The following is a 17188-nucleotide window of genomic DNA, read 5'->3' on the forward strand; positions in this document are numbered from 1 at the left end:
CTGTGTAAATGTGTAACAATGTTTTCTAACAAGTGTTAGCCTTCATGATTCTAGATTAATAGTTAAATCAATTATATGCTGTTTGTTCAGTCCCAATGTTTCAAGTAATGTTAAACAAATGATTGTAATCACAGCCGGCTTAATGTGCCATGAGGTACAAAATGCTGGTGTAAAACGGATAATCAATCACTTACACTTTGCAGATGTTTTGCATACGTGTCACCTCCAGTGAGAATTCAAGATAATAGCAAGCCATGATGTTTCCAGATGTTTGTGAGTGTTATTTGTTGTGAGCCTCTATCACAATCAGCATCTCTTTTGTCATGCAGACTGCAGCCTTTGGTTGGTCTGTCTTTGAAATATCGTCCTTCTGTGAAAGCATGTTTAATGAACATACTGAGGGATAAAACTACCAGCAACAGTGAAAGCCTTTCATCAATCAGTTAGTTTAGCAATGCTGTGTTTCTGTATCTTTTGGTGTGGGATGTACATGTGTTAATCGCATCTGTGTGTGCGGCCAGCAGAGATTTAATTTGGGTCAGTCCTGTTAGCTTGGTTAGCTTGCAGGGATTAGTGTTTTCTAGGGGGATTGAGTTCATTGGTGCATATACGTGCCTGTAGTGTAATTGTCTGTGCTGGAGGAACAGATAGCATTTCCTTTGGGAAAGCAGATGTCTAGTACAATCTAAAATTATGTAGTAAACGGTGAGCCATTCTCAAATGCTGTTCCTTAGTGTTTTTGTGAACTGAAGGCTGGTGTATAGACTAGTTTGAATGTTGGTATTGTCCGTGAATGTAAAACCCCACCCTTTGGACAAAGTGTTTTTAAAACTGGAAGGGGGGCATTATGAAGTATTGAGGTGATTTTGTTTCTCTCTCTTATAGTCATGCGTGTGTGTGTTTCTGCAATAGCAGCGGGATGCTGAGCGGTGCGCTGTAATTTTCTGCTCAATAGCTTCCTAGTAGAGATCAATATCTGAGAGCCGGAAATAAGACCAATCTCTGGTTGCAGTTCATTTCTGGAGTCTTAGGGTGGAGCCCACTGCTGCAGCTGCCCACACTCTGATGCACTGATGGTTAAGATAGTGACACTTACTTAAACACACTTCCCTGCCTTCTTAATTACACATCCACATATCACTGCAAGCTATTTAGATGCAAGATTACATTCTTCTGTTGCACCTCAGTGACTGTGACAGAAGCAGACATCCTATTGGTGTTTGTGAAATGTAAATTCATGCATATCAAAATGAATATATGTATAAACAAAAAAACAAAGTGTTGAATGGGGAATTTGCTATGAAGCTATTTCAATGAAAAGCTGTCCTATGAATTTTTGGTTTATATGGTTAGATATAATTCGGACCCTTCCAAAATAGCTAATTACAGAGAACTAAAATAAGATAATGATTAATGTCCATTTAGTTCTATTGCCCCTCTCTAAGAGCTTTATTATCCTTTGTTAATGATTTGGAATTTGTAGCCAGATGTGCTTAGTCACAGATACACATACAGTCAACACACACCAGCATGGTTTCTTGTTCATTTCATTATGAAAGTAAGCACAGGCCCTGATTATGACACATTACTTTACCCTAAGATATGATTTTTCATGGAAATGTACTTAAACCACTTAAAACCCAATATGACATACCTGTTTTACATGTTAGAAGCATACCTGTAAAGGGAAATTGTTGTGTGTTATAGGAGAATAATCTTAATTTTTTTATTTTTTATTTATGCCCCTCTCATTTATACTAATTCTTTGTAACCCTGTCCTGCTTTTAATTTTTCTCCTTTCATTTCTTCTTTTCTTTTTTTTCTTTTTTTTTTTTTTTTTTTTTTTTTTTTTTTTTTTATAGTCTTTCACAAATTAACATGTTCTAGCATGTCTGGACTTGATTTATGCAGTCTGAATTTATTCAGCATAGTGAACTTGTTACTAAAAGGAATGCGACCCAGAGAGAGTATACCATTTAGACCCTGTTTTTGACTGTGTGCACCTCAGATGATCAAATTAGAAGTGGCAGTTGTAAATAACGGCCTGAACACAGCAAACCTTTAGACCTGGTAGTCCGTATAGCCTGCTCTTATCATTTTCTCCATTCTAAGACTTTTAAGAAGAAAAAAATAATCATCCAAAAAAAAAGGCTTGACAGCTTGTTGCAATGTAATACCAGATACCGGACTTCTCAGATAGTGCATTACACATAATAAGGTATTTTATGTTCATATTTTTATTAGTTTTTTTTTTGTTTTAAATAAACCATTGTAATAAATGAGATTGAGATGGAATTATATAGTTTGTAATTAAAAAATCTTCCATCTTCAGCCTTCGAGATTCACATTATTAGATCAGTAAATATATATAATTATGCCAAATGCCAGTACACACACAAATCTGTATATTCACTGCATAAGATATTTTCATGTAGTGGTATGCTAGAATCTGTAAAGTGCACTATATTGCCATAGAATTTAATTTGTGATTCAGCCACTAAAACACTATTATGAAATTAAGGAAAAAGGAAACTGTCAAAAACTGATTGGCCAGCAACATTATATGCTAAATCCACTCTCAGGGGACACAATTGCTGCACATGAAAATACCAGGAGTAAATACCTCTCAGCTGCATACTTGTGATTTAATATCAGCTCTGAACAGGGCCATAGATAAAGACTGAATTACAGTAAAGGCTGGCACTGTGGCAACAGGAGGTAGAAAAGTAGTGCACACTTATGTCTGAAGGAGTGGCATATGCTTAAGTGTGCTTATAAAGAGATTTCCCGGTTCAGATATGGTGCAACACATTGCTGAATTATCAGCTTCTGCATAGCGATACTGCTGGAATGCCATGTATACTGCATAGCTCAGGGAGGATATGCATAACATGGCCACAGGAAATGACCTCGCTTTGGGGGATATATGTGCTGCTCAGGAAGCTGTGCATCAGTGGTGCTAAGGGCATTGTGAGCTTTTGACCCCTGTGCTTTGCCCCCTGTGTGAGCGAAGAGACTTCTTCTTCTGTCTCCCTGTAACCTTACATTCACTGATATTTCAAGAATAATGAAGGGTTGATTTTGACACACACACTCACAAAAAGAGCAAGAGAGAGAGAGAGAGAGAGATGGATGGATGGATGGATGGATGGATGGAGGAGGACTTCCTTTTATTGTCCTCGACCCGACACTTTCAAGCAGGATGCAGTGTCTCTTCCCCTCCATTCTCTCTCCCCATTTTTTCCTTTTTATTTTCTTTTATTTTTTTTTTACTTTTAAGAACTGCTCTTGAAACATCAGGAAATACCAACTGTTATGGTCATTGATAAAAATACAGAGGAATATGAGTAACTTTTGATTTTTAAAAGCTGTATAAGACTGCCTTGTCTTAGTAGTTCATATTTCTTTCCTTCAGCCAAGTACTTTTTCTGTCTCTTATTGTTTGTGGCAACGCCATTCTCTCTTCTGTTTATATCCTAAAAGTAAAGAACAAAAATGCTTTCTGCCTGGAATACGCTACATGAGATTCCTCTCTAAAGAAATGTAGGCAACCAGTAAATTGTCCCATCCAGGAAAAGGCTGGTCACTATAATGAGAACTCACTTATTGGACATCAGGACAGTTCCACAGTCAACATTTTAAAGGTATTATAATCTGAAGGACAAATTAAACTCCTGCTTTTGTCAGGATCACTGTTAAGGCATATCCTGGAAGTCTGTGGTGTTTTTAATCTGAGCATTAATTTATGATTAAAGGACAGAAAAAGTTTGAATTTCTTTGTGTGGGATTTTCTCATTTCCTTTGGTTAGGGTTGTAATGACATTGTAATGTGTCACAGGCATCACACAACTGTTTCTGCAAAAATTTGTTTAAAGGGTGGTTCGAAATTTGGACTATCAGTTTGTGTAGTTCCTTGTTGTAATTTCCTTCACTTCATCTCTGGTTTGAAAGAGTTTGGGCTGGCCTTTGGAGTTATAGTGCTTGACATTTACATGTAGGGTATGTGAATCAGTAGCGGGAAATGTTCATTAATAGATATAAGGGATAATGAACCGAAATAGTCATCGCCGCAAATGTTGTGGTGGCATTTTTATTTCTTCCTTTCACTAATGTATTGTGCGAGTTCATGTTGCATGGCAAGCTGCAGTGGCATACAGCCTAGTTATCAAACCACAGCAGCCGACAAAGCAAAAAAAAAAATCTTGATGTCATGGTTGGTTCACCCTGCTGGGTGTTACTTTGCCACACAGTTTCAAGGATTTTTTTCTTTTTCTTTTTTTTCTTTCAACCATTGCACTTTATCTCTTTTTACAATTTTTCTTATGAGTTATATTTATATATTTATATTTATTTATATCGCTGTGCTTTACTACTACCAGAAGCTACCTTGCTTCTGAGCTTGTCTTGAGCTGTCCGTCACAACAACAGTGTTGTCAAGATCGGCAGAATGAGAGTCCAGGCTGTGAATGCCTGGGAGAATAAAAACAAAATAATATCATGTTTGTTTTAGTGGTTGACATGCTTTTTATTGACTTGACATGATTGGCTAAACACTGCAGGCGTTTTGTGATCAGATGAATGGAGCATTCTAGAGTAACAACTTTCCTGTAATAGGAAGCTGAGCATCTGTAGTGCTGGACAGAAACAAGGAGGAAGTGGAATGAATACTGTGTGCTATTTAAACCAAAATTAAAGCTCTTCAGCTTTTTTCCACGTTCAACTAGTTTAAATATGCATGACATTATTGCCATCAGATACTGAGAGTCCAGGAGGAGGTTTCAGCTATAACATAGGTGTCTGTTTGTTGATACACAATAAGGCAGTTAGCACTTTCCTCCAAGCATGGTGATTTGAAAGATGTTTCACACATCTTGAGCTTCGCCCTTTTTTGTAGCTCCAGGGTCTGATTACTGTCTTCATGTTTTGCTTGTTCTTCTCATGTCATTGTGGGTTTCTGCTGGGTTCTCTGGGTTCTCAGATTCCACAAGATCCACATCAACCACAGCAACATTAATATTTTCTTATATTTTTTTGTCTCCTTTTCAGGCCTGAGCACTGAGGGAATCTACAGGGTGAGTGGAAACAAGGCTGAAATGGAGAGCATGCAGAGGCAATTTGACCACGGTAAGATGTTACTATTCACTATTTGAAATATGCATTATCAGTTTTAATTTTTTATGACATTCAAATGTTCCTGAAATATAAACAAATAATAAAAAAATACCCACGCTCATTAAAAATAATGTACGCTCAGTGTAATTAGTTTTGTGAAGTATTAAGAAGCTGGTAATGATGAAACAGTTGCATCAACTGATCTATTTGGTTATATTCATTATTCTTGTCTTCTTGAAATCTTGGTATTTTTTTCTTCATTGTGCTAATTAAGCAGAGCAATGTCAACATGTTTAATTTGTGCACAACCTTACATAACAAAAAAAGAAGACACGGTCAGATATTAAATCTTTTTCAGAAATGTATACTAAGACTGTAGCATTTGCATTACAGACCATCCAATGTGAATGATAGACAAACACTAAACATTAGAGTAACTCAGATGCAGTAACCAGTCTGTCTAATGCAGTGGAAGCATCTCAGTAGAATTGCTGGAAATACTTGGGGCAGATGGGCTACAACAGCAGATTTTGTTTGGTTCTATTTCTTACAAACCAAGAACAGAATACTAAGGCTGCTGTGCTCACAGGCTTACCCAAATTGGAAAAGCATAGCCTGGTGTGATGTATCTTGATTTCTGTTGAGGCACACAGATGGTAGGGTCAGAATTTAGTGCCAGCAGCATGAATCCATGAAACTAAGCTGCCTTGTGTCAACAGTCTAGGTTGGTGAAGCTGGTTTAATGGACGGGTGGGTGGGGGTTTGGGTATTTTTCTTACCACACATGGACATATTAATGCCCCCCAATCATCACCTAAATGCCACAGCATATTTCAGCATTGTTGTTGACCATGTCTGTCTTTTAATGGCACAATTTCAGCATGATAACACCATTTCATAAAGCAAAAGTCATCTCAAATTGGTTTCATGAACATTACAAAGAGTTCAATGTTCTTCAGTGGCCTTCCCGGTCACCGGATCTGAATCCAATAGAACATCTTTGTTATGTGGTACAATGGGAGATTCACAGCATGAGTGCACCTTGAAAAATCTGCTTGAACTGTGTGATGCAATCATTTCCAAATAGACCAGAATCTCAATGGAATGTTTCCAACATCTTCAAGTCCATGCTTTAAAGAATTAAGGCTGTTTTAAGAGCATAGGGAGGTGTATTAGTCTGTAATAAAGTGGGCAGTGAGTGCATGTACCTTATGTGTATGTGTAATATGTCTGTGGAAACACTGAGAAAAGCATTTGAAATGCAAATCCAGTCAGCATTGTATGTGAATTCTGAGCTCCTCAAATTTAAAGCCTCTTCGCTAGAGTAAAAAAACATAACTAGAGGTCCATGGGATTGTTTTGTTTAATCATGTATACATAAGCAAACCAGGCAGATCTATTCTCAATCAGATGCACAATGAAGCTTTTTACAGTGCCTATGGATTTGTATCCCTTTAGAACACATTATCGGTTCTTTATAATACTTATATATGAGTTCAGCAAAACACATTACTTTTTTGCAGCTTGGAAGGAAGCCATTGGTGCTACTGCAGAAGTAAAGGAATAAGGGGCTTGTTGAGTAGTTCAACTGTGGCAGACTCAGAAGTGCTTGTGTATGAGCTCTTAGAATAAATGACTCATGCACACACTGCATATGGTTGCTTTATGATTTTGGCATGATTTGCACAAAGCCCTTGAGACCTCCTGTATCTGCATTTCAAGGATTTTGTTATGAACAAATCACATTTATATCGACAATAGCATTGTGCAGATGTTCTGCTTAATTAACCTGTAGTTATCTACAGTTATTGATTCAGCCAAAAGTCTAGATGGATCATTATGAGGTTTATATGCGCTAGTTAATTTGTGAGCACAAATGCAATAGAGTGCCAATATTGAATTGTAATTTTGAGACCTTTCTGTTTATGCATCACTTTATATTTGTTATATGCATTGACTGCCTTGGCACCTCTTTGTATAGAGAATAGGGAAAGAAGGTCAGTTAATTACTTGAATATTGGTTTATGTAATGAAGCGTGTGCACATGCACACACTGCTGCACTGCTGCGTTCTGTCAGGGTCGGTTCGGTCTGGCGGGAACTAATTGGAGATGAGGATCAGGGTAATAATAGGAGTCTGATCGATTAGGCCCTTGCACAGACTTGTTACTACAGAAGCTAGTGCATACAGGTAGCCACTAACATGCAGGCAACAATGAACAGATTCAGATCCGCAGTCAATTTTGGCCATGTGACATATTCTGACCTTATTCAGTGCTGTATATTTAATGTTCACTGAATAATTTATCAATTGGAAAAAAGAGAAAATCATTACCTCTCTGTCTCTCTGTGTATCAGTAGCGCTGCTTCTGTTTTCCCTATAAGAGAAACAACAAACCCTAATCACAAGGCAACTTTTTAATTACGTTTTACTTTTTTCTTTTACAATCAGTAAGCAGCTTCACACCAGTGATTCTTTCTTTCTTCTGCAGAATATAAACTAATTTCTTACAGTGCATGCAAATCGTTTGATAACAATTGCTGTGTAGTTTTAATCGGATCGCTTTTCATTGTCCTTGCATCTGTTACTTTTATTTTCCTCATCTCCATTGTGCCTTGTTCACAGCAGACTCCTCTCTTTTGGCATGAGAGTCCTCCAATTATACACATTTTTTGGGAATATGGGTAATTTAGTGATTTACAGAGCCTGTGCTAAACACAATGGTTGTATATTGAACAGGTTTGAAATAGAAGTGGTGTTATAATGGCTTGTCAGCCAGTGGGTGGTTTCTTCAAATTAGCACACCAGCTTCTCTTCATGTAGGTTGTGTGTGAGGAATTGTGTTTGCCATTACTCATTTAAGCTGCTGAAATTATGGATTAATGTATTATGTATTATCTGACTCTTCCTGGTTTCTTGCTGATAGATCAGACCCTGGACCTGGTGGAAAAGGACTTCTCTGTGAACACTGTAGCTGGAGCCATGAAAAGCTTCTTCTCTGAGCTTCCAGATCCTCTGGTACCCTACAGCATGCAGTTGGAGCTTGTGGAGGCCTTTAGTAAGTACCTTCACAAAATGCTATATGGTATCAGAAGAGCTGCTGAGTGTACTGGAGGTGCAGTCTGTTTAATGTGAATTTAATTTTCTAGATTTGCAAAAAAAATATACAAATATAAAGAAAATAAAGATTGTCCCTAGTTTCATTGTATCTGTATTGTGTTTTCATATCTCAACCAAAAGCAGATAGAAACTGTACCTCTGAAGATGTACTTCTCATACGTTGGTGGACATTTTGGTGTTCTCACTGCAGAATATTTATCAAAACATTAATGATGCTCTAAAACTGTTGAAAAAGTGTTTTCTGCTGAACATTTTTTTCATTCACTGGTCTCGGACTGTTATGTGGTGGAAGAGGCGTCAATATTAAAGGCCTATGTGATCTACTTTAGGCTAAATAATTGGCACAATAAGTCATTCTTTTTTGCAGTAAAATAAATACTATATAAAATGGTTTTGATTTTCACAAGCAAGGCTCATTGATGAAATGTGCATTCATTTGTTGCTCTTTTGCTTTACGGCTTTTTATTGAAGATATGGAGCATTTTTTTATTTTTAAACTATCAACCAATAGAACACACCAGTAGACATTATTTGTCAGCCTACTCATTTTCAAGTTTTGAGGTTTGGATTAAATCAATGAAAGAACTATAAGCTATAAGAACTATAATAAATGCAGTAACTGTGATAATTAGTTACTGTATTATGCAAAATGTAATTGTAAAGCCCAAAAAGCACTTACTGGACACCCTTGGTTTTAAAATGAACAGTTGTTCATGGAGGCAGTTTTATTTAGTGTCAATGATGTGTGAGATCAAAATACTAATTTCTAATCAGTGCACTATGTAAAGTAACACAGTGGGTGCTGCTATTACCCAATTTCCCTCATTAGTGCGATGAGAAGTAGGCTCTTCGCTTTTGTAACCTGATTAGCTTAATGTCCTAATATACCATCTGTGTTTGTGCTGTATTTGTTATTAAAGTCTGTCCAATTGCCCAACTTCTGCTAACGGGTGGTGCAGAATCAGAGCACATGGTCAAAGATGTACTCTAATGTAGGCAAGGTCTGTGTACTTTATCATCCCTGTGTAATGCACATAAATTTAAATCCCACTACTGTGCAAAAATAGCAACACAGAACAATGCTGGTTGTATAGCTGCTGCATCCACATGCATAATCATCTTCTGGTGCTCTGTACTAGCTTGTTACTAGCATATTTTTCTGAAGAGGTTTATCTGCAGTTGGAAGTTGTTTTGCTCACACAGCACTGAGCTTCATCCTCATGCAGTGTGAAATTCCGTGTTAGGCTCCAGGCTTTCCTCCAGCCTCAGGATGCACCAGCAATTAGACTGAAACTGCAGCTTATGCCTGTAGTTAGCCTGCTGCTTGGGAGCATTTAAGCATGTTGCTGAAACTCTTTTAAGCACTTCAGTCCTTTGGAAAAACACTTCAGCACGATGTTGGTCTGCCAAGTAGAGAACTGAAAGCAAACCCAAGCAATGTGACAGGATTTAAGTGCATCTTTTACTTCCAGTACTCTTAGGCTGTCAAGGATGTTTTACTATATGTTAACGTAATAAAAGATAGTCGATCTGAGACAGTAAATGCACCACTTCTGTCCTTTTTTAGACTTTTATTACTCCAACACTCAAGAAGAGACAGTGAGGAAAATATGCACTTATCAAACATAGAGCACTCTTGAGAGAAAATCATACATGAAGTGATTGTAGTGTTCTTGAAATATTGTGGAGGAAAAATAATGAGAGAGACAGACTGAAATGGACAGACGGCAGGTTATGTGATTGCAGAGTCAATCCCTGCAGGTGGTGGGTGGAGCTTCAGGCTGGCCCGTCTGTCACAAAGCGTCATGGCAACAATGCAGCAGACTTGTTCAGTGTCAGTGGCTGTGAAGCTAGACCTCAAAAGTGCCTGCATTGTCCTGGCATTTACTCGATTCCTTTGGTCATGAATAACTGATATGCGATCCAGGAGGCTTCGACATTGACATATTGCATTAACAGAGATAAATTTCCTTAGCAGAGGAGCATACAGTAAGGGTTGTCTGTTGTGATTTGATTTTGATTGATTACAGACTGTTAGTATTTTTTGAAGATGAAATCACCGCTTTGCCTCAGCGTGAGGTGCTGGCAAGGTTTGCTAAAAGTGTTACTCCCTGAAATGATGCATCAGTATAAGTGTGAGGGTGTGTGTCTGTGTGAGGAATACTGAAGTGTAAAACTGACATCAGTGTTTGCGTGTGAGATGCTGACATCAGTCTCTGTGTCTGAATGTGATACTCCGAAGCAGCACATCTGCCATTGTGGTCACATGTCCTGATAGAGAGCTCTCTGAGGGCTGATGTAAGCCGATCTGACTCAATGCATCCATCGTTCTTGCAGCACCCAGGGGACGTGTGTGTGTGTGCTTGCTGTTTGGTTTTTTGCCTCATCCAGCAAGCATCTTTCAATCTCCCCTGATGACAGTGATAGGAAGTCAGGCACCATATGGAGTTCTAGAAGGATCCACCCATTCTCATTGCTGGAGCTGGCTCCAGACTTTTTTTTTATTTGGGTGTGTACTAGGGCTGCCATAAAAACTTGAACAGCATTCAAACAGTCAAATTTGTTATATTTGTTTATGCAAAGGCAAAAATCAGTGTAAAAGATTTAATATCTTTAAACCATATATCTTTTATCTCATATATATATAAAAAATAGGCTTCCTTTTAATTGCTTAACATGAGTCTGTTGAAATTTCTAGGCTAGTTGGAGATCTTTCAATAAATGCATGTCATACTTTGTTTATTCTTTTTGAATTAAATATTAAACAGAAACAAGCAATGCATCTGTCCTTAGATGGCACATCTTATCACTTACTGGAGTCACTCTGTCTGTGGCTAATTCTTCAATGACTTTTTATTAGGCATATAACAGCATTACAACATCATTAGATTATAGTCTATGCAGTAGGCATATATACTCACAGACCTCTTAAATGTGAATGTTTGTACACCTCATGAAGTTCTTCAGCCAACCATTCATTTGGCAACAGGACAGTACATAAACTCATGAAGATTTTATTCATTTTAAGATTCATGAAGACATCTTAATCGAGATAAAATGACCATAGTAAGTCTGACCATAGCATGTTGGTTGGTGCCAGACAAGACTGGTTTAAGTATTACATATACTGCTGATCTTTTGATTGCTCTAAATGTTTTTTGCAGCAGTCTGTAGAGTTACACAAAATGGTACAAAAAAAACCCTATTTACATTCCAAAGGGACGTTTTCTAGTATATAACTGTTCAGTTTCAGTAAGCTTGTGCCTGGTCGAATAAAATGCCTGGTGAGTGTATAGTTAAAAGAAGTGAGAACATTTCAGATATATACCTCTTAACAGAATTGTCTGAAATGTCTTATCATTTTAAATATGTTAGTTCCTCTGAATACATGTGAGAGAATGCTAAACATGTCTTTAGGGGTGAACTGTCTATGTACCCATTGTCATGTTGTTTCCTGTTTGTTTCCTGTTTGTCTGCCTTCTTTCTGCTTCTCCCTAACCTCCAAGTGATTGTCCGAGTTATTACTTGTGTTGATGTGCCAAGAGGCTGTATCTGGATGTGTCTCTGCTTTTGTGTCCCTCTGTCTGTGTGTCTCTTTCTCAACTCTGTCTTGCCTCCCGCAGAGATCAATGATAGAGAGCAACGATTCCTCGCCATGAAAGACGTGATGCGCAGGTTCCCCGAGAAAACTATGATGTCTTCAAATATGTCATCAGTCACCTGAACAAGTGAGCGTTATTACTTTGCAACCTCTTACACTTGGACAACTATTGGACAAGAATGTAAAGAATATATAGGTTTTATGTGTATATAGTATGTTATAGCCTGTATATTTAGCATGTAAATGATGGCAAAAATGGCAAAAAAAAATTAATCATTGTCAAAGGAAGGGTTTAATTGTAAGAAAGACTTGCGGTAAACTGTGGTGGGCCGAATTTAAATAAAATCTTTCTTTAAGAAAGGCACATATATTTTCACATAATCTTTCCATAAGTTTCCATTTATAAAATGTCACTCTTAACAAGAGTGACTTACAGAACTGTTACAGTTATTCTATGAGGATATTACAGAAGAGTAGTTTAATAGGCTATTGTCTTAAGGCTAATGCATAGGACTTCATCCATTAGTAAAGAACACAGTATAATATATATTTTTTAAATAAGGAATGCAGACTTGCTCATTACAGGAACGCTCATTTATGCAGTTATTGAAGATGGGCTAATATTTAAATATATTCAGTTTTGGTAAGCCAGTGTCTGTTTCAATTAAAATGCCTGCTGAGTGTATAATTAAAAGAAATGAGAAATCTTTAAATATATACCTCTTAACAGATTTGTCTGAAATTTAATATTATTACTAATTTGTTAGGAGACATATTTTTTGTCTGTGAGAGGAGGCTAAACGTGTCTTTCTACATGTATTCAGTAGCTCACAGCCCGCTTTAAAATAATTTGTCAGACTAAAAATGAACAGATTATATTTATTTGATTTGTTTATTTCTATTACATTCCATCTAAATCTCTTTGTTTTTCTCTGTTTCAGGGTGAGCCATAACAGTCGTGTGAATCTGATGACGAGTGATAATCTATCCATCTGTTTCTGGCCCACACTGATGCGGCCTGACTTTACCACCATGGACGCGCTGACAGCAACACGCACTTACCAGACAATCATCGAGACCTTCATCTACCAGTGTGCTTACTTCTTCTACAATCAGCCCCTGGTCGACAACCCAAGCAGCCTCTCTGGGCTCCCAGGATCCCCCACTGCCACCCTGTCTTCAACTTCGTCCATGTCCGGCTCCGCCTACCCATCCTATTACACCTCGGCCCAGCACGTAGCCACACCCTTCATCCCACCTCAGCAGTCCCCACCCCATTCTCCTCCCCCGACTCCACAGTCACCTATCCAGAGTCTTCTTCCTTCACTACATCCACACCATGCACCAACGGAACAACACATGCTGTGAAGCAGAAAAGGATGTTGAGAGAGTAGGAAAGTGTAAGAGAAACAAAGAAAGAGATGAAGTAGCATTTACAGAGATTACAGAAATGGAGAATGATTTTTTTTTTTTTTTTTTTTTTAGGAAAAGATAAATGAGATTGAGGAAATATATGTGATAGAGAATGCAAAGATGGAAGAGAGAGAGAGTATTTGACATAGTGAGAAGGTCACGCCACTTCAGCTGTGTGACACTCCGGGAACACCTCATCTTCCTCGTCATAGATCACTGCACTCATTGAATTTCTCCTCATAACATAATTCAGAAGAATACACACTTTGCTACGTATATTCACACATCGATCTGAGAGCGAGCTCTCTTTTGGACCAGCACAGGACAGACAAGATGGGAGGAGTGTGTAGCTGAAGATTGTGTTACTTGGCCCATCCTGATGGACCTGAAAGGTGACTGAGTAAAAAACAGGCTTGGTATGTGTGCGTTCTGGTGTAAAAGCTAGAAATCTGATCTAAACTCCGCACACAGCTGATTAACTTCACTATATAACCTCTCAGGCCCATGTCCTGTCACCACCACTAGGAATGAAACTAAGTGTGGCAAGAAGCCATCCTTAGCATTCTCAGCATTCTTTTTTTTTTTTTTCCATTTTTTTTTATGTTTCAACCACTATTATCAAATTTTAAAGACTTGTTTCAGCAATTGAAGACACAACAACTGTCACCCACATTCCTCTTTTTCTCTTTCTGAATGAGTCCTATTTAAAGGGGAACACGTTTAATTAAAACAGCCCGGACAAGAACTTGTCAAACTATCTGGTTTTATTGGCAGTGGATTAAAGTAAACTTTGGTACTTTTTTCAATCTGGGATTTGAAGTCTTCTCAGCATATCTGTTCATCTCTCTGCCCTCACATTGAGCCAGAATCTGAAAAACGTGCCAGGAGACTTGTTTCATTTTTGTTCTGAAAGCAAAAAAAGTGTGTTTCCTTGATTTTGAGTGCATTTTCTTGACACGTTAGTCAGGGTCCAGTTTGTGTACCACTTTAATAAAGGATCTCAGTGAGATTCTTCTTTAGAGCAGACATGGAAAGATAATGCACTAGTGAGCTGAAACATTAATGTGTATGTGTGATTACGCGTTGATGTGCGTGCCTGCCTGAATGTACACTTTATGCTTGTGAAATGTCACAGTGAGATTTTGGCAGCTTTCAAAAAGTGTGTCCAGTGGATTGGTTTTGATGGAGGGGAAAAAAGAGATGTGAAAGCTGGATCTCGAAGTATATGGGTGGTGATTTTGGTTCTCTGTGTGAGTTGACACTGAAAAGAAAAGCTGCTTTTTCTAAAAACACACTTGCGTCACTCAGTCTAAATTATGCTGCACTATTCCATTTGAGACTTCAAAATATATTTTGAATTGACTGTTGCTCAGTCAAAAATGTTTTGTGTCTAAAGTAGAGTAGAAAGAAAGAGAAGACATAAAGGGAAGATTTGTGCCTATTTTTTTTCCTCTTCTGGTATGAAATCCGTTTTCATCTTTGTTCTCATATTTGGGTGTGCTACTGCCATCTTCTGTTTCCACACGGTATTTCACACCGACTGAGTGTGACTTCAGTGGGGTTTTTTGTTTTTGTTTCTTGTTTTTTATATTTTCACTCGGATACCCCGACCCCATCTCCAATCCCCGCTTTCCCATCATATAAGTGCTTTAAATTCACTTTAAATCACAGCCTTTGTTTACACAGAATCACACAGAGAAATCCTCAAATACACTTCTCAGCACTTCATATTCTGCTTTTTATTCTCAGGTCATTGCTGCGATAATTGCTATTTAACTATCAAAAATTCCTAATTGTCGACTTCAGAGAGTTTATTGTCATGTCTGATGTAATTCTTAAAAAATCATGATGCTGATGTACTCAACAGGCTGAGTTTTGGAATTAAACAGGAATTTCTAGGATTGCAAATTTAGACATTTTAATTGGTATTTCTCATAGTGTAGTTCTGTAATAAATCTCTCTGACTTGAACCGCCCACAACTTTTGCCTTGCCAGTCAAAGTCATATGTATCTGATTGGCTGTTTAAAATGTCAGCCCATTATCTGCTTATGCTTAGAGCTCAACTTCCACTTTAAATATTTTTCTTTTTTTTTCAGTCATGGTATTTTTTTGGGAAAATAGGGAGAAGGATCCATGCTCTCCTGGTACTTTGCAACTGATTGCTGTCATGCTATGTTCTCACTCTAACTTATAACCATGTCTCAGTATAGAGTCGATTCTTAGCAGCCAAAGACTGTGCAGAATAGGTGAGTGAAAGAAAAGGAAAGGCATCAAATGGGAATTAAAATGTGACGTTCCAGCAATTTTATGTGGCGGCATTTTTTTTCTCTTTTTTTTCCCAATTTTGCAACAGTGGTGACCAATTGTTAAGTTAAATGAGAAGCAAGCAAAATTATATTCAAAATGGTTGCTTATTTGTGTGTTAGGGGGTCTAACACTTTGCCCTGTAGTCAATGGTGATAAAGGTTTCTTTTTATGTTTTATTTTAAGAATTAAAAAAAGGACCATTTTTAAAATAATTTTGTGAATGGTATAAAGGCCATATGATATAGTGCATGATTCAACTCCAAGTCTGGGAGTTGGGACCTTCAACTCTTCGTATTTAAGTGGGGGGAAAAAACAATGAAATAAACAAACAAAAAAAAAAAGGAAAAAAAATCTTGAAGTAAACTGAGATGAAATCATGACATTATTTGCTATGGTCATTTGTCTCAGTGGGAATGGTGTACAAACAGTAAGGCCTTATGTGACCTGTATTATAGTTAATAAATCAATCTTGTAATATGTTTCTTGCTTGTTGTTTTTCCACGGTTTACATTATACTACAAAAACACCAGATTTGGTTTTAAACATTTTAGAATATGATCAAAAATCTATAATATTTTATTACATTTATTTTTTATTACAAAACGTTTTACAATATTCTAACACCACACATGGGGAAGATAATATTTTGAAGCAGTTCTTTCTGCACATATATCACTAAAACAAACAGCAAAAATTCAATCACTATTCAGTTTCATCTCTACTGACTGAATGTCTATATTTATTTTGTTTTTCAATGAGGTTTATTTATTTATGATTAGGTAATTTAGGAAATAAATGAATTAATGAGTTCATAAGCAAGTACCAACAGTAAGAACTAAACTTTGTTATGAAGAGAAAAGAACAGGAAATCTTCCTAAGGTTTTGTGGCATTCACATGATCCTGGGTGATACTTTAGGTATTTTGGTAAATGTATAATTACAGTTCTTTGCTCAGAACAAGTACTCCTCTCTGAGCAGATTATCTATATTCATTTCTAAATACATAATACTTTGGCCTTAATCATTTTTAACCACATTATTGTCAAATACAGTTGACCTTAGATCTCTGTTTTAAGTAGGTTTTAATCCGTTTATGCATTACAGAAAAAAAGATTTTAGGCCTACAAAGTAGATAGAGATTTTTGTTGTTGTTGTTTAAATTGATTACTACTTTAACAAGACATACCTATAGTCTTTGTTTAAACAGTGAAATAGGTTTGATAATAAATTGAGTGGAAAAAATATATATAATTTCAAGAAAGTTAATATTTTGTATTTAAAATGTATATAAAAGCCGCATGTTATATCACACAATATTAAATCCACATAATAGCAATATTTGAAAGCTAACAAGCTGGCTAACATTTGCTATACTCTTGGATCTATTAGCTATTAGTTAAATGTGGATTTTATTATATAATATTTTATGTTTGTTCAGCATTTTGTAGCTACTGTGCTAGGGCAGATGTTCTCAAACCAGTCCTTGAAGACTTAAAAAACAGTCTCTATTTAGTAGGTATTTTAGTCTATTCCCAAAACACACACTTTACCTGGTTTTTCTATAGGCCGTAGAGGATTAAGATCCCTAGATCAAACCCATCAATACTGTAAGAGAATTATAACTGCCTTGTGAT

At 37.0% G+C, this 17188-nt stretch overlaps 1 protein-coding gene across 1 annotated transcript in view; it reads left to right on the forward strand.

Annotated features, from left to right (window-relative positions):
• Window positions 1-16033, forward strand: part of arhgap35a (Rho GTPase activating protein 35a) — a 65310-nt gene extending 49277 nt beyond the window's left edge. The window contains 5 exon segments of the mRNA XM_046862662.1: window positions 5047-5124; window positions 8039-8170; window positions 11856-11912; window positions 11915-11960; window positions 12775-16033. Of these exon segments, the coding sequence (XP_046718618.1) occupies window positions 5047-5124; window positions 8039-8170; window positions 11856-11912; window positions 11915-11960; window positions 12775-13201 (740 nt within the window). The 3' untranslated portion in view covers window positions 13202-16033.
• Window positions 16034-17188: the final 1155 nt, after the last annotated feature.

Source organism: Silurus meridionalis, chromosome 12 (assembly GCF_014805685.1).
Source record: "Silurus meridionalis isolate SWU-2019-XX chromosome 12, ASM1480568v1, whole genome shotgun sequence".
Lineage (NCBI taxonomy): Eukaryota > Metazoa > Chordata > Actinopteri > Siluriformes > Siluridae > Silurus > Silurus meridionalis.